The sequence below is a fragment of the Pyrus communis genome, chromosome 15 (assembly GCF_963583255.1).
Source record: "Pyrus communis chromosome 15, drPyrComm1.1, whole genome shotgun sequence".
NCBI classification, from domain to species: domain Eukaryota; kingdom Viridiplantae; phylum Streptophyta; class Magnoliopsida; order Rosales; family Rosaceae; genus Pyrus; species Pyrus communis.
Window position 1 is genome coordinate 23,140,633 of NC_084817.1, and position 21,406 is coordinate 23,162,038.

General features: G+C 38.4%; 4 protein-coding genes across 5 annotated transcripts; 2 read left to right on the forward strand and 2 right to left on the reverse strand.

The window, feature by feature from the left end:
- Positions 1-1,446: 1,446 nt before the first annotated feature.
- On the forward strand, positions 1,447-7,711 carry LOC137717815 (putative transferase At1g60990, chloroplastic). 2 transcript variants are annotated; one of them, XM_068457300.1, is made up of 13 exons: positions 1,447-1,712; positions 1,822-1,923; positions 2,664-2,697; positions 3,670-3,743; positions 3,875-3,940; positions 4,047-4,111; positions 4,488-4,575; positions 4,688-4,753; positions 4,858-5,023; positions 5,734-5,817; positions 5,932-6,059; positions 6,190-6,376; positions 7,336-7,711. In XM_068457300.1, exons 1-12 carry the CDS (start codon positions 1,464-1,466, stop codon positions 6,373-6,375), a joined length of 1,308 nt encoding a protein of 435 aa, XP_068313401.1. In that variant the 5' UTR covers positions 1,447-1,463; the 3' UTR covers position 6,376; positions 7,336-7,711. The 2 variants fall into 2 exon arrangements, with proteins under 2 accessions (XP_068313401.1, XP_068313400.1); XM_068457299.1 differs by having other exon boundaries at positions 7,339-7,473.
- LOC137717816 (uncharacterized) lies at positions 6,377-8,850 on the reverse strand. The gene is made up of 2 exons (XM_068457301.1): positions 7,675-8,850; positions 6,377-7,579 (listed from the first exon to the last, which is right to left on the reverse strand). The coding sequence occupies exons 1-2, from the start codon at positions 8,163-8,165 to the stop codon at positions 7,126-7,128; spliced, it is 945 nt and encodes a 314-aa protein (XP_068313402.1). The 5' UTR covers positions 8,166-8,850; the 3' UTR covers positions 6,377-7,125.
- Positions 8,851-9,797: 947 nt separating this feature from the next.
- Positions 9,798-16,863, forward strand: LOC137718422 (probable receptor-like protein kinase At1g11050). The gene is made up of 2 exons (XM_068457970.1): positions 9,798-11,906; positions 16,648-16,863. Exons 1-2 carry the CDS (start codon positions 9,922-9,924, stop codon positions 16,661-16,663), a joined length of 2,001 nt encoding a protein of 666 aa, XP_068314071.1. The 5' UTR covers positions 9,798-9,921; the 3' UTR covers positions 16,664-16,863.
- Positions 16,864-18,355: 1,492 nt separating this feature from the next.
- LOC137717215 (F-box/kelch-repeat protein At3g23880-like) lies at positions 18,356-19,657 on the reverse strand. Its single transcript, XM_068456510.1, has one exon. It carries the CDS (start codon positions 19,655-19,657, stop codon positions 18,356-18,358), a length of 1,302 nt encoding a protein of 433 aa, XP_068312611.1.
- Positions 19,658-21,406: the final 1,749 nt, after the last annotated feature.

The following is a 21,406-nucleotide window of genomic DNA, read 5'->3' on the forward strand; positions in this document are numbered from 1 at the left end:
TATATAGTTTTCGTTCTACTATCATTGCAGTAACCGACCAAATTGGGTGATCCAAACTGTAGTAGCCGATATGGTTTGCTTTTGAGCTAAACCGAACCAGACTGACTACTTACATGCTGAATTTGAAAATTAATGAAACCAAACCGGACCGACCACTTATACCTTGAATTTGGTTTGGGTCAACTATAGTTTTGAGTAAAATCGATCTATATTTGTCACACAAAAAAAAAAGTTACTGCCCAAGTTAAAAAAAAGGTTAAATTACATAAAACTATTTTAACTATTGGGTCACATAGTTTCATACCCCTTTTTAAAAAATTTCAATGTTATACCTTATCTTCGAATTTGTTGCAATGTCATACCTTCTGTCAGTTGTTTATCAATTCCTCTTTTAAATGTTGGCGTGGCTTGAGGCGGATCCACTTTTTATTAAAAACTAATAAAATATTAATTAAAAATAATTTACCCTTAAAAAGAAAAAACCCAAACACCCATCTTCCCCGACCCCATCCCCTTTCCCTGCAACCCCCGACCCCTCCCCAACCACTCCAACATCTCCCCCCACAAAACTCACCTCCTCCTTCTCTGCCGCCCACCCCTCTCCCCGAAATGTACCGACCCAGACGCCGTTGACAAAGAGGGGAGGAGACGCCGTCACTCGCTTCGATCTGCAACAACACTCAGCCAAAACACTATCTACACGAGACGAGGGTTCAATTTAAGGTAATCTTGAGGCTTACCATTGTCGAACACAACGAGAACTTTGTCATGGGAAGTCGGGTTCGAGACGGGGATCTTCAATTCGATGGCTTGGGGTTTGAAAATCACCAAGTAGAGACTTGGGTTTTGTTCCATGAGAAACATTAAGTCATGGTGGTGGTTTGACGTCGATGGGGGACGGCGGTGGAGCAGCCGTATGAGTCGTCTGGGTGCGTCGGGTTGTTGGAGGAGACGATGAAAAGTGGGGTGGATGGATGGGTGGGCGACAGAGAAGGAGGAGGTGGGTCTAGGTGGGAGATGTTGGCGTGGGTGGGGAAGGGGTCAAGGGTTGCAGGGAAGAGGTCGGGGAAGATGGATGTTTGGGTTTGTATTTTTATTATTTGTAAAGGTAAATTATTATTTTTTAATATTTTTTAATTTTTTAATAAAAAGTGAGCCCGCCTCAAGTCATGTTTGCATTTATCAGTGGAATTGACAAATAGATATGAGGTTGCAACAAATTCGAAGATAAGTATGACATTGGATTTTTTTTTTTAAAAGGGGTATAAAACTGTGATCGGAACATTAGTGGTATATCAAGTATTTTTATATAAGTAGTGAGAAATTTTATTTTTAAAGTTATTCTACCATTTGTATAATAACCTGCATCCGTGTTCGGATCACATAAAAAATTCTCTCGTTAAAATGGCCAGCATTGTCCGAGTGAGGGTCCTCCACGAGCAAAAGAATCCAATCCAAGAAAAATGGCAACACCAATAGCAGCAGCAGCAGCAGCAGGAGGTGATTTTCTGCTTCTCAATCCACGGCCATGGCGTTCCTTCTCATATCTCCACCAGAACGGTGCGTTTCTCTCTACTCAGGCCAAGAACAATCAACACAACCAGAAGGAGAAGCAGAAGCTCACACTCTCTTCCAAAACGACCAGGAGCCGCGTCGTTTCTTCCGCCTTGCCCTTCGACCTCTCCCCTCCTCCCATCGACCACGACCTCCTCGTAAGTTGCTCCCCCTCCTCCTCCTAGTCCTAGGTAGGATTTCTGTGTTTGTTTTGTTGGGAATTTGGAACAAGAACTTAGGTAAGAAGAAAAATGTTGGAAATTGCAGGACACTGTGGCAACTGCAGGAGCAAAGGTTTCTGATGATGGGATTATCGAAACTTTCGATAACGATGACCAAGCATTGGATGCGGCTGACAATGGCGTTGCAGTGCGTATTTTTCGCGTTATTTTTCTGTTCTTGCACAGTTTTTGAGTTGGATATTTGTGTTTTTGCATGCTTGAGAACTTGGTAATTGATAAAAGATGTTGAATTGCAAGATTTATAAGGTTAATTATGGATGGTTTAGCGAGTTTTCGACAATCTGAATTTGTCCTGAGAACTTTTGTTTCCGAATGCGGGTTTGTTCACAAGATTGATGTTCTCAATTTACTGTCTGCTGAATTTTCCTATGACAGAAAAGAAAAGGCATGGTGTTTGAGTTTTTTGTTACATTTCTTGAAAAAAGCTTCTGCATTACGCTGTATTTTTGATGTGCTTTTCTCATTTAGTACGCTATCCTTTCCCGATTCTCCACTCGATATTATGTCTAACTTTGGATCAAAATGCAATTTAAGCTGGTAAATATCTGATTTTAAGGCAGCATTTTCGGATGTGCATTTATATCAATAAAATGTGTACTTGTATATCAACATAGGCTTGCCATGTAAACAGCTGCGAATTCGAACTGGATGACTTAAATCAGTGAGACTAGATGACATAAGATTGGTTCTTACCTGTGTGTAGTTTTCTTTAGGTACCGTACGCTAGTTTCTTCACAAAATTGAAGAAGAGTTTTTTATGTCTGTACTTATTAGAGCATCAATGCTAAGTTTAAACGAGGTTTAGGCGTATCGCTTAATTTTATGAAACCTTTATTCTGATTTTCTTAATTGCATATATTGCCTCAGGTCGTGGACCTCTCACATTTTGGACGGATAAGAGGTATCTTTCCTATTACTTTCCTCAAATATATTAACTGAATTGGAAACTTACCTGTTTGTATTTTTCTTGAGGCATGATATTCTGTTTCCTAATAAGGCCACTTTTCGCAAGGAATTGGAGATTGCATTACATTTGCTTCCCTACTTTGTCACCAAGCAATTGGTTGGCCTTAGGTTTCCCAATTGGATAAATGACAATCACAAGATGTCACATTGAATATGTTTTAATCACATAAGTGATTATATTATTAGAAAACTGAGAGTTACAGATGAACAAGACCATAGTCCAAAATAGAGAACCCTCGGAGTACATGATGCAAATCAGTAAAAAGGACGGTCATAACTGCAGCTATCCAAACAAACGTGACCAAGAACCAGGCAATCCAGTCAGAAAAAATTAAAAAAATTGTTTATGTTGAAATTTAGAAGAAAGGATACTCACAGAAAGCATAAGGAACCGATGCCCAAAGTAAGCCAGTTTATCTTTATCCGATAGGTACTAACGTATTATTTTGGAGTAGCTTGGTCCTTGTAGGCAAACATGTTTCTCTCATGTAGAGCTGTTGAAATAGCTTGGTCCTTGCTCTAGGGCAATAGGTTGCTTGACCAGATGCCCATGCAGCGTGCCAGTTACTAAGTCAAGCTCCTTGTGTAGCTAAGTCAAGTTGAGTCGAGCCTCCGTTTATTCATTTTGGTATATCCTTGTGAGCAATGCATATACAAGAAACACTACTAAAGTGTCAGTGATGAAGGTCTTTTCTAGCACATTAGTATTCTAGGTGCTGTCTTTGGTTATTATGTTTTCACCTGGTCATCCTTGGTATTCAGGTCATAGTCTTTTGCTAAATGTTAGAGACTTAAACTTGTTATGTATTTATTTTTAACTTCGATGAGGTGATCCAAGTATTTGGTGTTGACGGATGCTTTACTGTGTTTTTCCCTTGTGATATGAATTTGGCTGTTCATCATGAAGTTAGTGGAGAGGACCGTATCCAGTTTCTTCACAACCAAACCACTGCCAATTTTGAAAGCCTTCATCAAGGACAGGTAATATTTGGTGGGATGTAATCAGAAGTTGGTTGCATTTGTGCAGTGAACGCAAGTTTCTGTTTGATGCAACTTTTGTATTTATACAGTATACAGGCTTGAGTAATAGGATTTCTGCTTGAAATCCATAGGGATGCGACACTGTTTTTGTTACACCAACAGCCCGGACAATAGATATTGCACATGCATGGATCATGGTAATCTTTTTTGTTTTTTTAATTGTTTGGTTTCCCCGAATTTTAATTAATCTTAATATTTTTGTCATCAAGGCTGTTATTTATATATGATTTTTTGTGCTCCCAGAAAAATGCAGTAATGTTAGTCGTTTCACCTGTGACTTCCAGAAGTATCTCTGAAATGCTGCAAAAGTATGTGCGTCTTCTTTTAAGTTGCTAGTGTTGTTTTTGGAAATTTTATAGACGGTGTCTTGTTGCATACCACAGCACTACGAAGTTACTAATGTAACTACAATTTTTCAAAAGAAGAGAACTTTAAAAAGAAAGCTTTCAATAGAACTCACATTAGCTTTTACACTCTTAAAAATGCTCCAATTACACTTGGCTTGAAAATTTTCAGTTAAAATATTTCTTTCATAGATACTAGATGATTTGGAGATAGGGGGGGTGGACAATTTTCTATGCTGGTACAAGTTAGGGATGATCGGGAAGATTTTCAGTTGATATACATTTTATTTTGAATAAGTCCCATGTAATAAATGTCATCACTGTTCTTTGTTATCAATAGGTACATATTCTTTAATGACAAGGTAGAGATTCAAGACATCACTAAGCAAACTTGCTTCTTTGTTTTGGTCGGACCTAAAAGCAACCAAGTAAGGCCTCTTAACTCTTCTTCTATGTGGCAATATTATTTTGGCCTTTGACATTGCTTTTTAGTATCCTGAAGCTTAATGATGTTATTGGTTTTCTTTTCAACGAGAACAGCTGATGAAGGAGTTAAACCTAGGTGACCTTGTTGAACAACCATATGGCACACATCAGCATTTTAGTGTAAGCGTTAGTTCTGATTTCATCATTTTTTGGAACAACATGAGAGTTGAAAGTCAATTTATTCTTTTCAAGAGAGCTTATTTAGACATCTGATTACTTTGCAGGTTGACGGGATGCCTATAACTGTGGGAGTGGGCAATGTCATTTCTGAAAAAGGTTTTTCATTTTTGATGTCACCAACTACCGCTGAATCAGTATGGAAAACTATTCTGTCACAGGGTGCTATCCCGATGGGCTCTAATGCATGGGAAAAACTAAGAATTTTCCAAGGTAGGGAATTCTTGATTTAGATGTTGGTACTTTTACCCCTTTTTACATGAAAAATGCTTGGCTACAAAGTACTAGTGAGGAAGAACATCCTCCTCGCCGCTAAGCAGTCACTTCAAAGTTCAAAGTAATGCAACTCTCCACTTTCACAACATTAGTTTAAAAAGTCAACAAATTAAATGTCATCAGAGTTAGACCCACATCACCAATTCATGTAAAAATTGGTCACATCTCAACCAAACGGAGAAAGTTCTTCCTCACTCTGTCCACTAATTTCGTCAATATATATACTGATTATCATATTTTGACTATTATCTATTTTGAATACTTAGTTGCCAATTTGATTAACTTTGACAAGTTAGTGTGTACAAAGTCACCTAATATTTAAATTTCATCGGCAGAACATTTTTCATTTTCTTGTTGCTGTTTGAAACAACTGAAATTTGAAATTCGCAGAGTTCACATCAGTAATTTCGTATACAGTGTCACAGTGGACTAAAACATGCTTTTGGTGTTAACATGGAAAAGAAAATTTCTTATTTTATTCCTCATGTTTTAATAACAAATAAAGTAATTGTTATGGAATGCTATAGCTGATTAGATGTAGAAGTATGTAATCAAAGGTTTCTTGATAATAGTAGTGAGTATAATCTTTTATAGTTCAGTTTTCTGTGATTTCCCACATGATCATTGGCCCCTGCTAACTTTTGCAGGAAGGCCAGCACCTCAGAAGGAGCTTACCAATGAATATAATGTCTTGGAGGCTGGTCTCTGGAATTCAATCTCTTTAAACAAAGGTATCATACTCTTTACTGGTATACATCTTACAGAAAAATGAAAAAATAGCTGGTTTTTTTTTTTTTTTTTTTTTTGTCGAATAAAATAGCTGGTTTAATTCTATCTTTTTGCAGGGTGCTACAAAGGACAAGAGACTATAGCTAGACTCATAACATATGATGGAGTCAAGCAACGACTTTGGGGGATTCGTCTAGCAGCGCCGGCAGAGGTTGGCAGCATTCTTACAGTTGGAGGGAAAAAGGTAGTAGTTGTTTAACTCTTAATGTATTGTTAAAACATTGGGAAATAGAAGCTTCATGTCACTGGTTGCGGGCAGAAAATGAAACACAAGTTTCATGGTTGCATCATAACAGCTTTTGAAATTTTCACAGGTTGGAAAGCTGACAAGTTGCACGTCTGGAAAAAAGGAATCTGGATATATTGGTTTAGGCTATATCAAGAGACAATCTGTTTCGGAGGGAGACACCGTAATTGTTGGAGATGCCATTACTGGAACAGTGGTAGAAGTACCTTTTCTTGCTGGGCAACGCCCACCATCGAAAAGCTCAAGCTCTTGAGGTGCAATAAACCCTACATTACAAATTTGAAACCCAATTTTTATTTGTGCTTGAGTTTTGTGGTTGTTTACCAAAACAAAACACAATGTGATAAGTAATAGGGAAAATGACAATCCTTTTGGCGCTCTCCATCCAAAGGGAATAAATAGCATTAAGTTTAATTTGTGGTATTTTGTGCAAATGGTTGGTTACGTTTACCGTGATTGGCACTCTAATCTAGGTTGTTTTCGTTTTGAACACATTTACTTCATCTTTTGTGCCAGATTCATACAAATTTGAAGTTTTCACTCTTCATGGCCATCAAACACGCCCGTTATTTATATATAGTATTCTTAATCTGTATCTAACTATATGTTAAATGCTGATTTGAATTATGTTACCTTGCCATATACATATCGATGTACTAATTGTGCGTATATGCATATAACATTTGAATTTAGTTGGCAGATTAGGGTAAAGCATGTGGAGTTTAGGATTTAGCGTGTAGAATTTCTATATGAAAGATAATTAGTTGCAAGCTTAACCGCAATATTGGAAAACATAAGCAAAGGATTAGAAAGATTGCTAAGTTTGACACAAATACATTACACACTATCTGTTGCAAAATTCTCAGAGGAATTTATATGTATATTCATAGTTCCACAAGCTTTGTACATGGCTAGATACTAGTGTAAGTATTTTTCTTTTCGTCCCAATGCTGATTGGTTCCTCTGCTCGTAATTCAGAAGTGATGGAGAGATATTTGAACTGTTAATCATAAGAACAATCTTGTAGAATTTGAACTGCTTCTGCTAGGTTCTCGTCACTCAACTGTGTTGGAAAATTTACGAGACATGTGATCAGGAGGTCGCCTCTCTTTGTTGGCTCTTTAAGCTTTGGCATTCCTTGTCCTGGAATGACTTTTTCATAGCCATGATTTACTATGTCGTCTAATGAAAGTCTCATTTTGTCTCCACCTAGCAGAGGAACTGGAAATGAGCAGCCTCCCAGTGCATCTGCCAGAGGGATCTCAACAGCGATTTCCAAATCGTCGCGGCCTGATCTTTTAAACAGATTGTGCCTCTTTTCATCTATCAAGAAAACTATGTCGGCTGGGAGGTACCCTGGTTTCTCATCGCCTTTCGCTTCAAATGTAATCTTCGTTCCTTTCCTCCATCCAGGCTGCACGTTTATTTTCAGTGTTTCCTCTTCTTGGACAATAATTCTGTAGATATATCATCACACACATCATTATATACATATATATACACACAGACTGCTTAATTATGTAAGAGTTTGCCAGCAACGTTAGTAACAAACCCGGCATTGTTGATTACATCTCTTGTGATCTTGATCTTTTTTACACATCCGTGACACAACTCTTCAAGTGTGAATGCCAGCTTCTTCTCGATCGGAAGAGGTTTCTTTCTTGCAGTTGTTCGAGAGAACACAATGGGGGTTGTGCTCCTCCTGCTCACGCTTCTTGATAAAGACTCCGGTTGATCTGACGTGCCTGATTTACTGGCGTTTGATGATTGAGAGGTTGGTGATGGAGAGACCGGTGATGGAGTGGCGGGTGCTGAAGTGGCGGTGGGTGATGGTAAAGGTATTTCAGTCTCAGATGGGTGCCCCCGGCTCATATTTCTTGATGTAAGGGAAGGAATGTCAATCTCTGAAGTGCTCCTTCGACCCCTATTTCTCGAAATAGAGGCAGAGATTTCGGTCTCAGAGGCATTTCGTCGACTCATAATTCTCGATAATGACGAGGATGTCGGAGAGGTGCTCCGGCTTGCACATCTTGAGAAGCTCATCGGTGTAGGTGTCTTAGATCTTCTACTCGTTGTTCTTGAAAGACTTCGGCGGGAGAGGAAGTTATCATCAACACTTCGTTCGAAACTGCCTACCGGTGTCGTGGGATAACTAATCGTAAAATTTTCGTCCTCCTGCTCCTCGGTTTCAATCGTTATGCAGATCAAGCATAAAATTACATCAGGAACAAGCTAGAAAAATTTCCAAGATCATGATACATGTAAATTTTGATACATAAATCACGGAAAACATGTTATTAAATTTAACAAAACGTAATTACGCATCGATAAATCACGTGTTAGTTGCATGATTAATGATTAGGGATTATGGTTTTGATGAGAGCATATGTTACCTTGGTGATTTCATGATTGTCTGTAAACTTGGATTCTCCGTTCTTATTGTTGGGGGCCAATTTCATAACAAAGGATTTGTATCCTTTGCAAATATTCGATATTCCGAGCATGTTGTAGAGATCCGACGTCGACGCTGAACGTGGACGATCCCCCATAAAGGGGAGGGGGAGGAGAGAAGGAGGAGGAGGGCGGAGGAGGGATGTCGATCGATCGATACCGGAAGAGGATGGCTGGGGATCCAAAGATGAAGAAGCGTTTCCTTAGGAGCTTTTGTGAGGCAAAATATTAGTGTTGTTTTTTGGGTGAGATGAGGGGAAAGTGTGTTTGTTGTTGTGACATGCATGAAGTCATGTCGTTTTTAATTATTTAATTTTACACTAAAATGTATCTATTTTTAGGTTGTTTCCGAGTAAACCTAACTGTTTTATGTACTTTCATCACCCTACCCTCTCTAAAGTTTAGAGACCAATCATCTATTAATATATCCTTTATCATGTGTAATATATAAAATTTCATAGGTCTATGAACTAAGGTTTCAAAAGACGTTAGGCGATAATTCGGCGGTAAATTAGAGCCTAGTGCCTAGGATATTAGGCAGAGGTCTAATTGTTTTATATCATATGAATAAATACCTGTTTATATTTAAAAATAAATAAATAATTAGAATACTTGAATTAAAAAAATAAAATAACATATACATTGGAGAGAGGGGATCCTCGTTGGATCCTCTTTGTGAGGATTCCAGGATCCTACAATTATATTTATTCATCGTATATCATGCAGCTAGTTTTTGTCAGGTATTGTTTATATTCAATCTTAAATTAAAAAATTTACAATGATTTCTAATTACACGAAATATAATAAACAAATATGATTGGAGAATCCTATGCTCCTCGGATTCGGCAGGATCCTCCTGGTACATTGGAAAGTGACATAAAACAGAGGAGGCCCGCAAACAAAAACAAAGCTACGTAAAACAAAACAAAATCTAGTGATACCGCCGCCGCAACAGTGTTTAAATTAAATAATTAGTAATTAATTACCAAATCTAACATAAATTTAAGTCTAATCTCATTTTGTATTGGTCACGCGCCTTTTGACAGTCACGCTACCGTGACACTGACGCCTACCAAACCCAGCAGCCAGCAGAAAATAAGCAGAGGAGGTTTGACTCATCAAACCAAATCCCATCTAAGCAAGAAATTAAGCAGAGGAGGTTTGACTCATCAAACCAAATCCCATCTAAGCAAGTCACTTCCTTTCTCTCTCTCTCTAGAAACTTTTCTCTCTCTCTCTAGAAGTATATACACAGCAGCTTATCTTTTCCAAAACAATCACAGCCCACAACCTAAAGTTTAGGAATTTATTAGAAAGTTTAGAAATTTAGAGCAGACATTGAGAAGAGATGATGAAACTTGCATTTGGGTTTTGGTTGTTTCTCTCTCTACTTTCTCTCTCAACCTTATCTCCATCAACCGCAGCAGAAACACCAGCTCCTCCCACAACCAACGTAACAACAACGGCAACATGTCCCTTGGATCTGAGCTATGTCCTAAGAATCCCCTTCAACTCCTCCACCTGCAAAAACTTCCAACCTCCTCCCAAAACCCCACAAATGGAGTCAGAGGACCCCGCCAATACCACCTGCTGCCAAACCCTTTTGTCCGTCTACGGAATCTCCCTCGCCCAACGCCTCAAAGAAACCTCCCTCTTCAACCTCCCCAACCTCCCCACCTCCATTTCCTGCCTCCAAAACTACCAGTCCAAGCTCTCCTCCCTCTCCCTCCCTCCCAATCTTGTCAACTACTGCTGGGACCCCCTCCAGTTTGTCATCACCCCCAACATCTGCGCCAACATTGAGTCCACCAGTGATTGGGTCTCCAAGCTCGGCAACTCCACCGTCCTCGACTCCGCCTGCCGCCCTGACCTCACCGATCAATCCTCCTGCGGGGCCTGCGTCTACGCCGGCTTTGCCACTCAGAAGATGCTGCTTGGCGTTGATGGTAACTCTTCTCACACTCGGGACTGTTGGTACTTTACTATTCTTTATGCTGCTGGTATTGTCAACGAGTTCGGCCCTGAGAGTAATGGTGCTGTGAACTGTATATTTGGGTTGTCGTTTGATTCGAATGCTTCGTCGAAAAAGAGCAATACCGCTCTTGTTTTCGGCCTCACTGGCGGTGGAGTTGCGGCGTTTGTTATGTGTAGTTTGTTGGGATTGTACTTTTGGTACGATAGGAGGTGGAAGAACAAAGGGATGGAATCCGGTTTCGACTTGGAAGAACTAGATTCTAGGACTAGAGTGAGACCGAACACTGGTTCAATTTGGTTTAAAATTCAGGACCTTGAGAAGGCAACTAATAACTTTTCGCAGAAGAATTTTATCGGTCGAGGTGGGTTTGGTGTTGTTTACAAGGGTGTGTTGCAGGATGGGACTACGGTTGCTGTTAAGAAAGTTATAGATTCTGATATGCAAGGGGATGCTGAGTTTTGCAATGAGGTTGAGATTATTAGCAATTTGAAGCACCGAAATCTTGTCCCGCTTAGAGGGTGTTGTGTGGTCGAGGGGGAAGACAATTATGAGGAGCAAGGAAGTCACAGGTACCTTGTCTACGATTACATGCCGAATGGGAATCTAGATGACCATCTCTTTACTTCTCAGCCAAGTAATCCGAGCGGAACTGAAAGGAGACCCTTGACTTGGCCTCAAAGAAAGAGCATAATATTGGATGTGGCCAAGGGTTTAGCTTATCTGCACTATGGAGTGAAGCCTGCAATATATCACAGAGATATTAAGGCAACAAACATACTACTAGATGCAGATATGAAAGCGAGGGTGGCGGACTTTGGGCTTGCAAAACAGAGCATGGAAGGCCAGTCCCATCTCACTACTAGAGTGGCAGGGACTCACGGGTACTTAGCCCCCGAATACGCTCTTTATGGACAGCTGACTGAGAAGAGCGATGTTTATAGCTTTGGAGTGGTTATTTTGGAGATCATGTGTGGGAGGAAAGCTCTTGATTTGTCTTTGGGATCCCCTCGTGCTTTTTTGATCACAGATTGGGCTTGGTCATTGGTGAAATCTGGAAAAGCCGAGCAGGCTTTAGACTTTTCATTGGTGAAAGATGGGGACAACGCGAATTCGAATCCAAAGAGCATAATGGAGAGATATTTGCTGGTCGGCATTTTGTGTGCTCATGTAATGGTGGCTTTACGGCCTACCATTTTGGATGCCCTGAAAATGTTGGAGGGAGATATTGAGGTGCCACGGATTCCAGATAGGCCGATGCCCTTTGGTCATCCTTCAAGTTATGGCAATGGCAACAGTAGCACGTTCAGCATATCACCAGCTTTGAGCGGCCCAAAATTACAAAGCGGAGACATGCTCAGGTAATCTAAAAATTTGCGATTCTATAGTTTGTACATTGGCTTGAAGGATGTAAGTGTTGTAGCAATATTAGAAAATATGAAAATAACACAAGAATTCCATTAATAATAATCATAAAGAATTTCACAACATCAATTTATGTATGAGATTAATATAAACAACTAGAGAGAAAGTTAGAAAAATTGACAAACTTGGGGATTGAAGCCTGCATAAATGCAATGTCCTAAAGACAGAATTTCGTCCCTACTCTTGTGCTTGTAGTTCGGTAGGCGTCCGTCTCCCAGGATTCAACAATTTATAATCCGAAGTTAAAGCACTTCAATCTTCGGACTTTGGTGAACTTCATATATTTCATACTCTTAAAACAGCGACTTAGATTTTTACTAAGACATTGGAGAAAACTCTTCTCTTAATTTTTTTAGACAGGTGGGATGCTTGAGTTTATATAGAACTCAAGCCGCTATTTTTGAAACATCATGACTGTTGCCTAAAGTTCCAACGAACAGATACAACCCATGAATTTGAATTCAACTATGATACATGACTTTTACTTTTCATTCATACAAAAATTAAATATTATAATATTAATTATAATATATAATTTTCAACAATCCCTCACATGATTGAAAAATTAGGAAGAATTTGAGAGTACAGGAGAACAAGAGATGCATTGGGAGATGTGTCTTTTGGATTTGAACCTGCCCTAGTAAATACTTATCGGATTTACTTGGTGATGCAGTGGATATGAAATCTTGAACTGTTCATCGCAGCAGTAAATCGAGACAATAAGCAACACACATCACTAATCCTAATATATTTCGGTTCATACGGTTGTGTTCATTTTGGTCTTGAACAAATCTCGGATTCATGAGTGCTTTAGAGAATTTAACCACCTCATACTCATAGAAGTGACTCACTTCTACTCTCACATAAGTGACCACTGATTAAGAATAATCTGCAACATACCTCTTATTTATAAGATATTACTGTCATTATGTATAAATATACATCCTAAAACTTCTGCAAACAACACACTGCTTCCACTATAGGAATGAGGTATATAATGTGTTAACTTCTTTGAATTATGCCCAACCAGTTTGCCTATTGAACTTAGACCATGGGATCTCCAATCAACTAAGTTAGGTTTCCGCCTGACTGATTCATTAGTTATGTTGGTTTTAGCCTCATTCCCCTCGATGATCAACTTACTCTCTAGTCTAACCTTTAATAATTGGATTCACCACTAGGTTGACTATCATTAATGGTGTGCACAATCCATCTTATGAAATTATATTTCATACGAGAGTAGTTGTTTGACATTGTTTGAAATGTCAAGCCCTCAAAATTATATTAGGACTTAATTACTAAGTCCTATTCGACAAACCATCACAACATATGAAGTCAATATGCTTCATATCCAGATTATCCAGTACACCTCTAATTGAGGATTGATTTCCTTATGTGACTGCATGTATTTCCACTTATGTACTTTATCACGCCCTGACCTTGACATACGCCCAGGATTGACATGTGACGTCACCAAGTATCCGTATATCTAATAGACCCCGCCTCCAGGATATGTACAAAGCATAAATCAAGATTCAAATTGCTTAGTAATTTTCGTATACTTTATGGCTGCATCTAACCTCCTCGATAGACTGCCTACGTACCCTAAATAAGGATCAAGTCATTTGTAGTTCACCATTCACTACACTCCGACGTTTATCACAATACGTTTAAGCGGAAAAGCATAACATTCCTCAATCAATTATTCTTAATAAGCATGAACTTACTAGATTTAGGGCTACATAACAAACCCACATGACAATCAAGATTTCCAGTTTATCTATCATATAAATCACTATACTTTACATAATACCGCAATTTATAATATACAACACATCTCAAGAAACAATCAACAAAACATAATATTATTCTCTAACCGCATTGGTCAACGAGTCTAATCATAATAATAACAATCACATCCAACATCATTCCACAATCACTCCAATTAATCAGTCCTAAGAATAAAAGATGCATTATAATAACATTTAACTACATTAATCAATCAGTAAGATCGCATTTCAATACACGAAATTTAATAAAGGAATTCTACATAATTCCCTACTTGGATTTCAAGTAATAACATGATAATTCTAATTTATAAACATAACGTTTACTGTGAGCAATTCCTACTCACTCTAATCTAGGGTCGGACTAACTTTATGGAATTGAGCAAGAATTCCAAAACACTCAACGGAATCCAACCAAAATCTGATCGCCTATATATATCGAAATGTACCAAGTACAACTAATCCTCTTCACCCCTAGTATGCGTATGGTCCCCCATCGCGGATATACCAAGCAGGACCATCCATGTACCGCTACTACATGGTGCAGTAAATTCAACACACAACCTACGCATACCTCAACCCCTATGAGTTACAATGTAGTCACCTACACCATCAACTTCTCTTGGCCACCAACTAATATGTCACCCAAGCATATAAGTTCTACATAATACTTCTAATAGGATTCTAGGATCACATTGTCATAACATTTATCGTACTTATCATTCACATTATTAAGAAGATAAAGAAACACATATATATCACAACATGATGTCCCATACACGTAAACCGATGTATTTATTATATGGGATAACTCACTAACCAATATAGGCCTACTAAGCCCTACAATCTCTAGTAATACTGATTTTAATATTTAAGATCAATTTGTAGCATATTGACCAAAAGTCAGGTCTCTGTCCAAGGTGGGGTCCACAACCCTATACAAGTCAATCTGGAACATCCGCCCATGGATTTATGATCTGTAACTTCCCAAGGGTCTCATTTATCTTATCGAACAATATTCTAAAATTTTGGAATGATCCAACAGTCGGATCTCCACCAATTGCTAGAATTAGGTTGCTATCAACATTTGGCTTCCACGCTAGGTTCAAACCATCAAACTATATCAAACGGTTATCAAATTTGAAATCAGGACATCGAATTTAACTTAAAAAGGCAGCGTCGGCTCACTGGCCACCGCACACACCGTCGCGGGTGGCAGTTTTCGGCGAACGGAAACCCCAAATTCCGACCAACACTAAAATTCACCAAATTTTGTAGAAATGTACAACTCAAGGAGGGGAACATTTTTCATACCTGAACCGAAGCCTAGTTCGGACAAGAAGTTACCGAAAAATCTCATATGCATGGCAGATTCATTTTATTGACAATAGCTAGGACTTGGAGATATACATATACTCATGTAGGCCATAACATACATATGCAAACAATGAAAACACATAAATAACTACCATGAAAAGCGAAGGACATCTTCCAGTGTATATAAATAAGAAGTTCAAAAACATATGATGCAACTAACACTAGTATGGCAACTTACAAACATTATTCTACTAATATACATCAATATGCATATAAAACTCAGCCCCACAATTCTTTCAAAGAAAGATCATAGTTTCTTCTTTTTAGCGTTTAGGGCTACATTCAATGTTATTGATTTTAACTTCTATTACTTAGACTCATATTCTCTAACAATGCAAGAGAAAAAGTTTCTGTCTTTAGATTGTTGGAGCAATATTAGAAAACATGAAAATAACACAAGAATTCCATTAATAATAATCATAAAGAAATTCACAACATCAATTTATGTATGAGATTAATATAAACAACTAGAGAGAAAGTTAGAAAAACTGACAAACTTGGAGATTGAGGCTTGCATAAATGCAACGTCCTAAAGACAGAATTTCGCCCCTACTCCTGTGCTTGTAGTCCGGTAGGCGTCCGTCTCCCAGGATTCAACAATCTATAATCCAAAGTCAAAGCACTTCAATCTTCGGACTCTGGCGAACTTCATATATTATGTACTCTCAACGATTTAGATTTTTACTAAGACATTTGAGAAAACTCTTTTCTTAATTTTTTTAGACAGGTGGGATGCTTGAGTTCATATAGAACTCAAGTCACCATTTTTGAAACATTATGACTGTTGCCTAAAGTTCCAACAAACAAATACAACTTATGAATTTGAATTCAACTATGACACATGACTCTTATTTTTCATTCATACAAAAATTAAAAATTATAATATTAATTATAATATATAATTTCCAACACTAAAGAGTGAGAAGCATGTTCATGGAAGACCCTCCAATCCATGAGTTCATTCAAGTCATAGACAAATTTAAAGCTATACTAGGAGCTCAAAAATCCGAGTTAGGAATTAAGCCGGCTAGTGTAGGATCATACGTGTTTCTTTCTGTTTGATAAAGGTGTAACTTCTTGTGGTGTTATTATGTTTACCAAACTATATGGTTTGAGGCTTGACATTGTAAATAGCGCAAATGAAGACGTAGACAACGGTATAAGCAAACGTTATTATTTGAATTGAACCAGCTACTCTGGAAGAACAGATTGACTCGAGAAGTTGGATTCGAAATCATCATGAATTTGGAAGTTTTATGTGGAAATGAATCTAATGAGAACTCAAATCTTTGTTGAAGCTATACTTTCATGCATTGTTCCGTTCTATCTTATCACGGGTTCGTTTCTTTTATGTGTTTCGTTCTTCTCTCTCTCTCTCTCTCTCTCTCTCTCTCTCTCTCTCTCTCTCTCTCTCTCTCGTAAGTTGTAACTAAGCTGCAATTATATTTATCTTGTATTCGATAACTGTATTTTGCGATTGAAGTAGCATCAGTGATGTTTTTGCCCACAACAGGTTTAACAGAGAGTGAAGCACTTGATGGGGTTTAAGTCCTTGGAAGATTCCTACATATCTTACGTTTTTATTAGTTTCAAGATCGTACGTACATAGGTTTTGGTGAAATTTTGATTTACAATTGTATAGTAACAGTAAGGGAAATAGTAAATACCTATCAGCTTGTAACTATAGCCGCAGGAAATATTATATCTTTTAGTTTTTTTGCTTGTAGTATGTTTTTGTGGGCAACTTGTAACTCGAGAGGTTAATGTCCAATGACGGTTTTGCCGCCACTCTCATCATATTTCTTAATTCTGTAAAAAGTGACTAGAAAGTACATAGTGATTTGAAAATTGGACATTGTTATGCAAAATTAATAAATTGAATTTGGACTTTACAATCTCAATTTTCCATTTGGATCGTTTTTGACAATTTTCTTAAATTAAAACCACGAACCCTCTGCCTCTTAGCGAGAAGCCATGAGTATTATGATGGAAAATTAAGAGATTTGTAAAGTCAGTGGCCAAATGGTAAATCGTGACAATAGTCTCAAATATCATTCATTTTTACTTCTCACACTATCACACACCCCTCAATCCTCGACTGTCGGATCGAATAAATTGAAAAATAACAATGACAAAAAATTAACAAAAGTGTGTAAGGTAAAAATCGGTCTACAAATATCACTATCCTTTATTTTTAGTTTTAATCTAACTACTTATCAATAAAAGGGAGCTTTCAATTCAGGTGCCTCAAACTCCTATCTGTTAGACTGAACATCTATAGCCTATAGATTTTTTATTCAACATTGTTTTACAATTCACATGCCACGTGTACTATAAAAACTTTAATACTAAACTACTTGATTTTACCAATTAACTATAAATCTTTAGGGTGCGTTTGTTGCACCGGACTAAATCGGACTGAACTAACTTTAGGGATTAAGCTGGACTGGCTTAGACTAGACTAAGCTGGACTAACTTAGTGAAGCGTTTGGTGTAATATCGGATTAAGAACTAAAATAATAAAAATAATAATATTTAATTCTATCTTTTACATTTTTTTCTTTTTCTTTTTTCTTTTACCTTTCTAGAGCACCCTTTCTCTCTAGAATGCTCTCCATTTTTTCCTCCTTCCCGTCCAACTGCCTCTGTGTCTCTCTTTTTACTTTCTCCCTCATCACCATTCTTTTTCACCACTTTCTCCCTCATCTTAAGGAGGTGTTTAATCCGAGCGAATCCCACCTAATCTCATTAAACCAAATCCTGCAGCAGACCAAACAAGGGACTATAGTCCAGTCCAGTCCAGTCCTCCTTAATCCTATCAAACAAACGGGCCCTTAGTGGTTATGATTCAAAATTCAATTTCAACCGAAATTTCTTTACAATTTTTTTTTAGTCGAATTTCTTTACAATTTAAAAAAAAAAAATTGATATACAAATTTATTGACGTTGTCTCCTTCTCTTCCATAAGGATATGCATGTATGTTTGGTCTCATTTATAAAGAAATGCATATTGGATTTATATCGATCGGGCCGCACACAAATGTACATGATCATGAAAGGAGGAATAGATCAAAAACAACTAATATAATTCTAAATAATACTGGATAATACCCACGATCTTAATTTTTATGACATTTACGTTACATTAATAAAAAGCGCATAGGAAATGCAAGACTCAGACTACCAGTTCCAGTTGTCATGTTTCAAATCAAATATATCATCTAGCCGCCGCCAATCACCGGTGAAACCAAGGTGTCCGCGTACATAACCGTCTCTTCGTACCTAGCCGGCAATTCTCCAACATCAGAAATCTTGAGCACAATCCTGCATGTGTCTTCTTCCTCTCTCTCTTCCTTACGCATATATAATACCAAGTCACCTTGACTCGATTGCATCAAAACTGCACCATCGTCTTCCATATGAAATATAGGATTCAACCACTTCACGTTTGGAGGGAAAATCTCCGGTCGGATTTTCGCAAAAATAGTCCAAGATTGATCGACCCCATATTCCCTCATCACCCATATGGTAAGGCCAGCCTCCTCCAAGTCAGGACGATTTGTGGAAGTATAGCAGGAAGTGTAAAAGAAGAGACGATTTCCAATAGTCCCCACTCCCCCCGCCATCCCCGTATGTCCTTTATGCTTAATAAAGGAAAATGAATGAAATTTCTCCTGTGCGAAATCAAAGGATACGATTCTTGTTCTCATATAACCTGTTTCATCTTCATTCCAATCCTCATCTTCATAACAATAATACTTATGCCAATGTAGAGCTCCATTTAAGAAGCACCCTCGATCATGAATATCTAACGAGGCAGCCTCGAGGCCGAGGGGATCTTCAACACTCTTCCATGAACCCGTTTTGAGTGCGAAGATTGCAACCAATTCACAACCGTTAGGATCTTGACCGCCCAAAAGGACCTTGTAGTCTTGAGTGATGGAATCATAGCCGAATCCATAGTAAAACGGGTTGTAACGAAACCAATCAATGTCTGGTAACTTACGGGCTGTTCTGGTACTAGGGTTCCACAACAGAAGTCTTGTGTTTACGTAGCACCTATAGTAGTCACGAGGTGGCCGAGGCCAGTCAAGTAGTAGGCAGATGAGGCCATTGGAAGAACCCACAAGGGATGAACTGTAGAGACTAGTGTCAAATGCAAATTCATCTTCAAGGTCTCTACGACTGCTTCGTATTGCTGATGATGCGGCTGCAGAGGTGGCGCCAACATTCTTCTTCAGTGATTGGTAGTCAGTGAGTCGGGGAAATCGAAAGGGGATTGGTGGCCAGTCATGGGGAAGTGGATAGGGGCGTTTAAAGAGAATCAGGACATTCTTGCTGTTGTCGTTGGTATGTGCTCGGTGCTTGGCGACGAACTGGGAAGTAGAGATTATGTCGCGCCATGACTTGCATACACAACGGAACCGGAGGAGAGATATGACCGGTAGCCATGAAAGTATCTCGACGAATATATCGTCATTGCTGGAGAAGAAGATCGGCAAGTCTCCATCATCACCCGCCATAATATCGTAGAAAACAAATGGCTGAATATACTTCAAATCCTACATATTAATCGTTAGGGTTACAATATGTATACACACACAGATATGCCATATCTCACAAGGAAAGGAAGAATACAAATCCTACTCGGGCCAAATATAGGAGTCCTAATATATATATACACAACTTAATGATTTATATTAGACCAAATATAAAATGGAAAATTGTTTTTCACCTCTTGAGAGCTCCCTGATTCCAGAACATCTCATCGATCCTCTTCAATTTCCTCATCGAGTAACTTAGTCATCTTAAAAAATCGTATCAAAAAAAATAAAAAAAAAGTAAATTCTCAGATATTGAGGCCCAAATTTCGATCCTTGTCGAAGGAATCGGTTAATTTCGTTACCTCTTCCCTCGGGTAATTGAGTCCCAAATACCTATCAGCTTGTAACTGTAGCCGCAGGAAATATTTGTTGTTTCGATTTGCTTTTTTGTTGTCCGTTTTTGTGGGCAACTTGTAGCTCGAGTGGTTAATGCCCAGTGAGGGCCTTGCCACCACTCCTTCATGTTTCCTAATCCTGTAAGAAGTGACCGGAAAGTACAAAGTGATTTAAAAATAGGAGCTAAAATATTAAAACCATGAACCCTCTGCCTCCAAGTAAGAGAGAAGCCACGAATTCCAGGTAGGCCGATGCCCCTTGCCCTTGGTCATCCTTCAAGTTATGGCAATGGCAACGGTAACACGTTCAGCATATCACCAGCTTTGAGCGGCCCAAAATTACCAAGCGGAGACATGCTCAGGTAATCTAGAAAAAAATTTGCGATTCTATATATAGTTTGTACATTGCCTTGAAGGATGTAAAGAGTGAGATGCATGTTCATGGAAGACCCTCCAATCCATGAGTTCATTCAAGGTATTGTCGTTGAGAATATTGTGAATATTACATACAAGAAGTCCTAGACAATTATAAAGGCTACACTACGAGCTCAAATCCGAGGTTAGGATGTAAGCCGGCTAGTGTAGGATCATACGTGTTTCTTTGTGTTTGATAAGGATGTAACTTGTTGTGGTGTTATTATGTTTACCAAACTATATATATATGGTTTGAGGCTTGACATTGTAAATAACAAATGAAGATGTAGATAGCGGTATAAGCAAACAGTATTATTTGAACTGAACCAGCTGATCCAGAAGAACAGAGTGACTCAAGAAGTTGGATTCGAAATCATCATGAATTTGGAAGTTTTATGTGGAAATGAATCTAATGAGAAATCAAATCTTTATTGAAGCTATATTTTCATGCATTGTTCCGTTCTATCTTATCACGGGTTCTTTTCTTTTATGTGTTGTGTTCTTTCTCTCGTAACCAAGCTGCAACACGTATATTTATCTTGTATTCGATAACTGTATTTTTCGATTGAAGTAGCATCATTGATGTCTATGACCACAACAGGTTTAACAGAGAGTGAAGAACTTGATGGGGTTTGAGTCCTTGGAAGATTCCTACATCGCTTACGTTTTTATTACTCTCTCTCTCTCGCGTAACCAAGCTGCAATATGTATAGTTATCTTGTATTCGATAACTGTATTTTTCGATTGAAGTAGCATAATTGATGTCTACTACCACAAGAGGTTTAACAAAGCGTGAAGCACTTGATGGGGTTTGAGTCCTTGGAAGATTCCTACATCTCTAAAAGGGCGACCCCATCCAACAAGTCTCTCTCACCTTGCGAGGGTTGGGGGTGAAAATCTAGTATCTCTAACGTTTTTA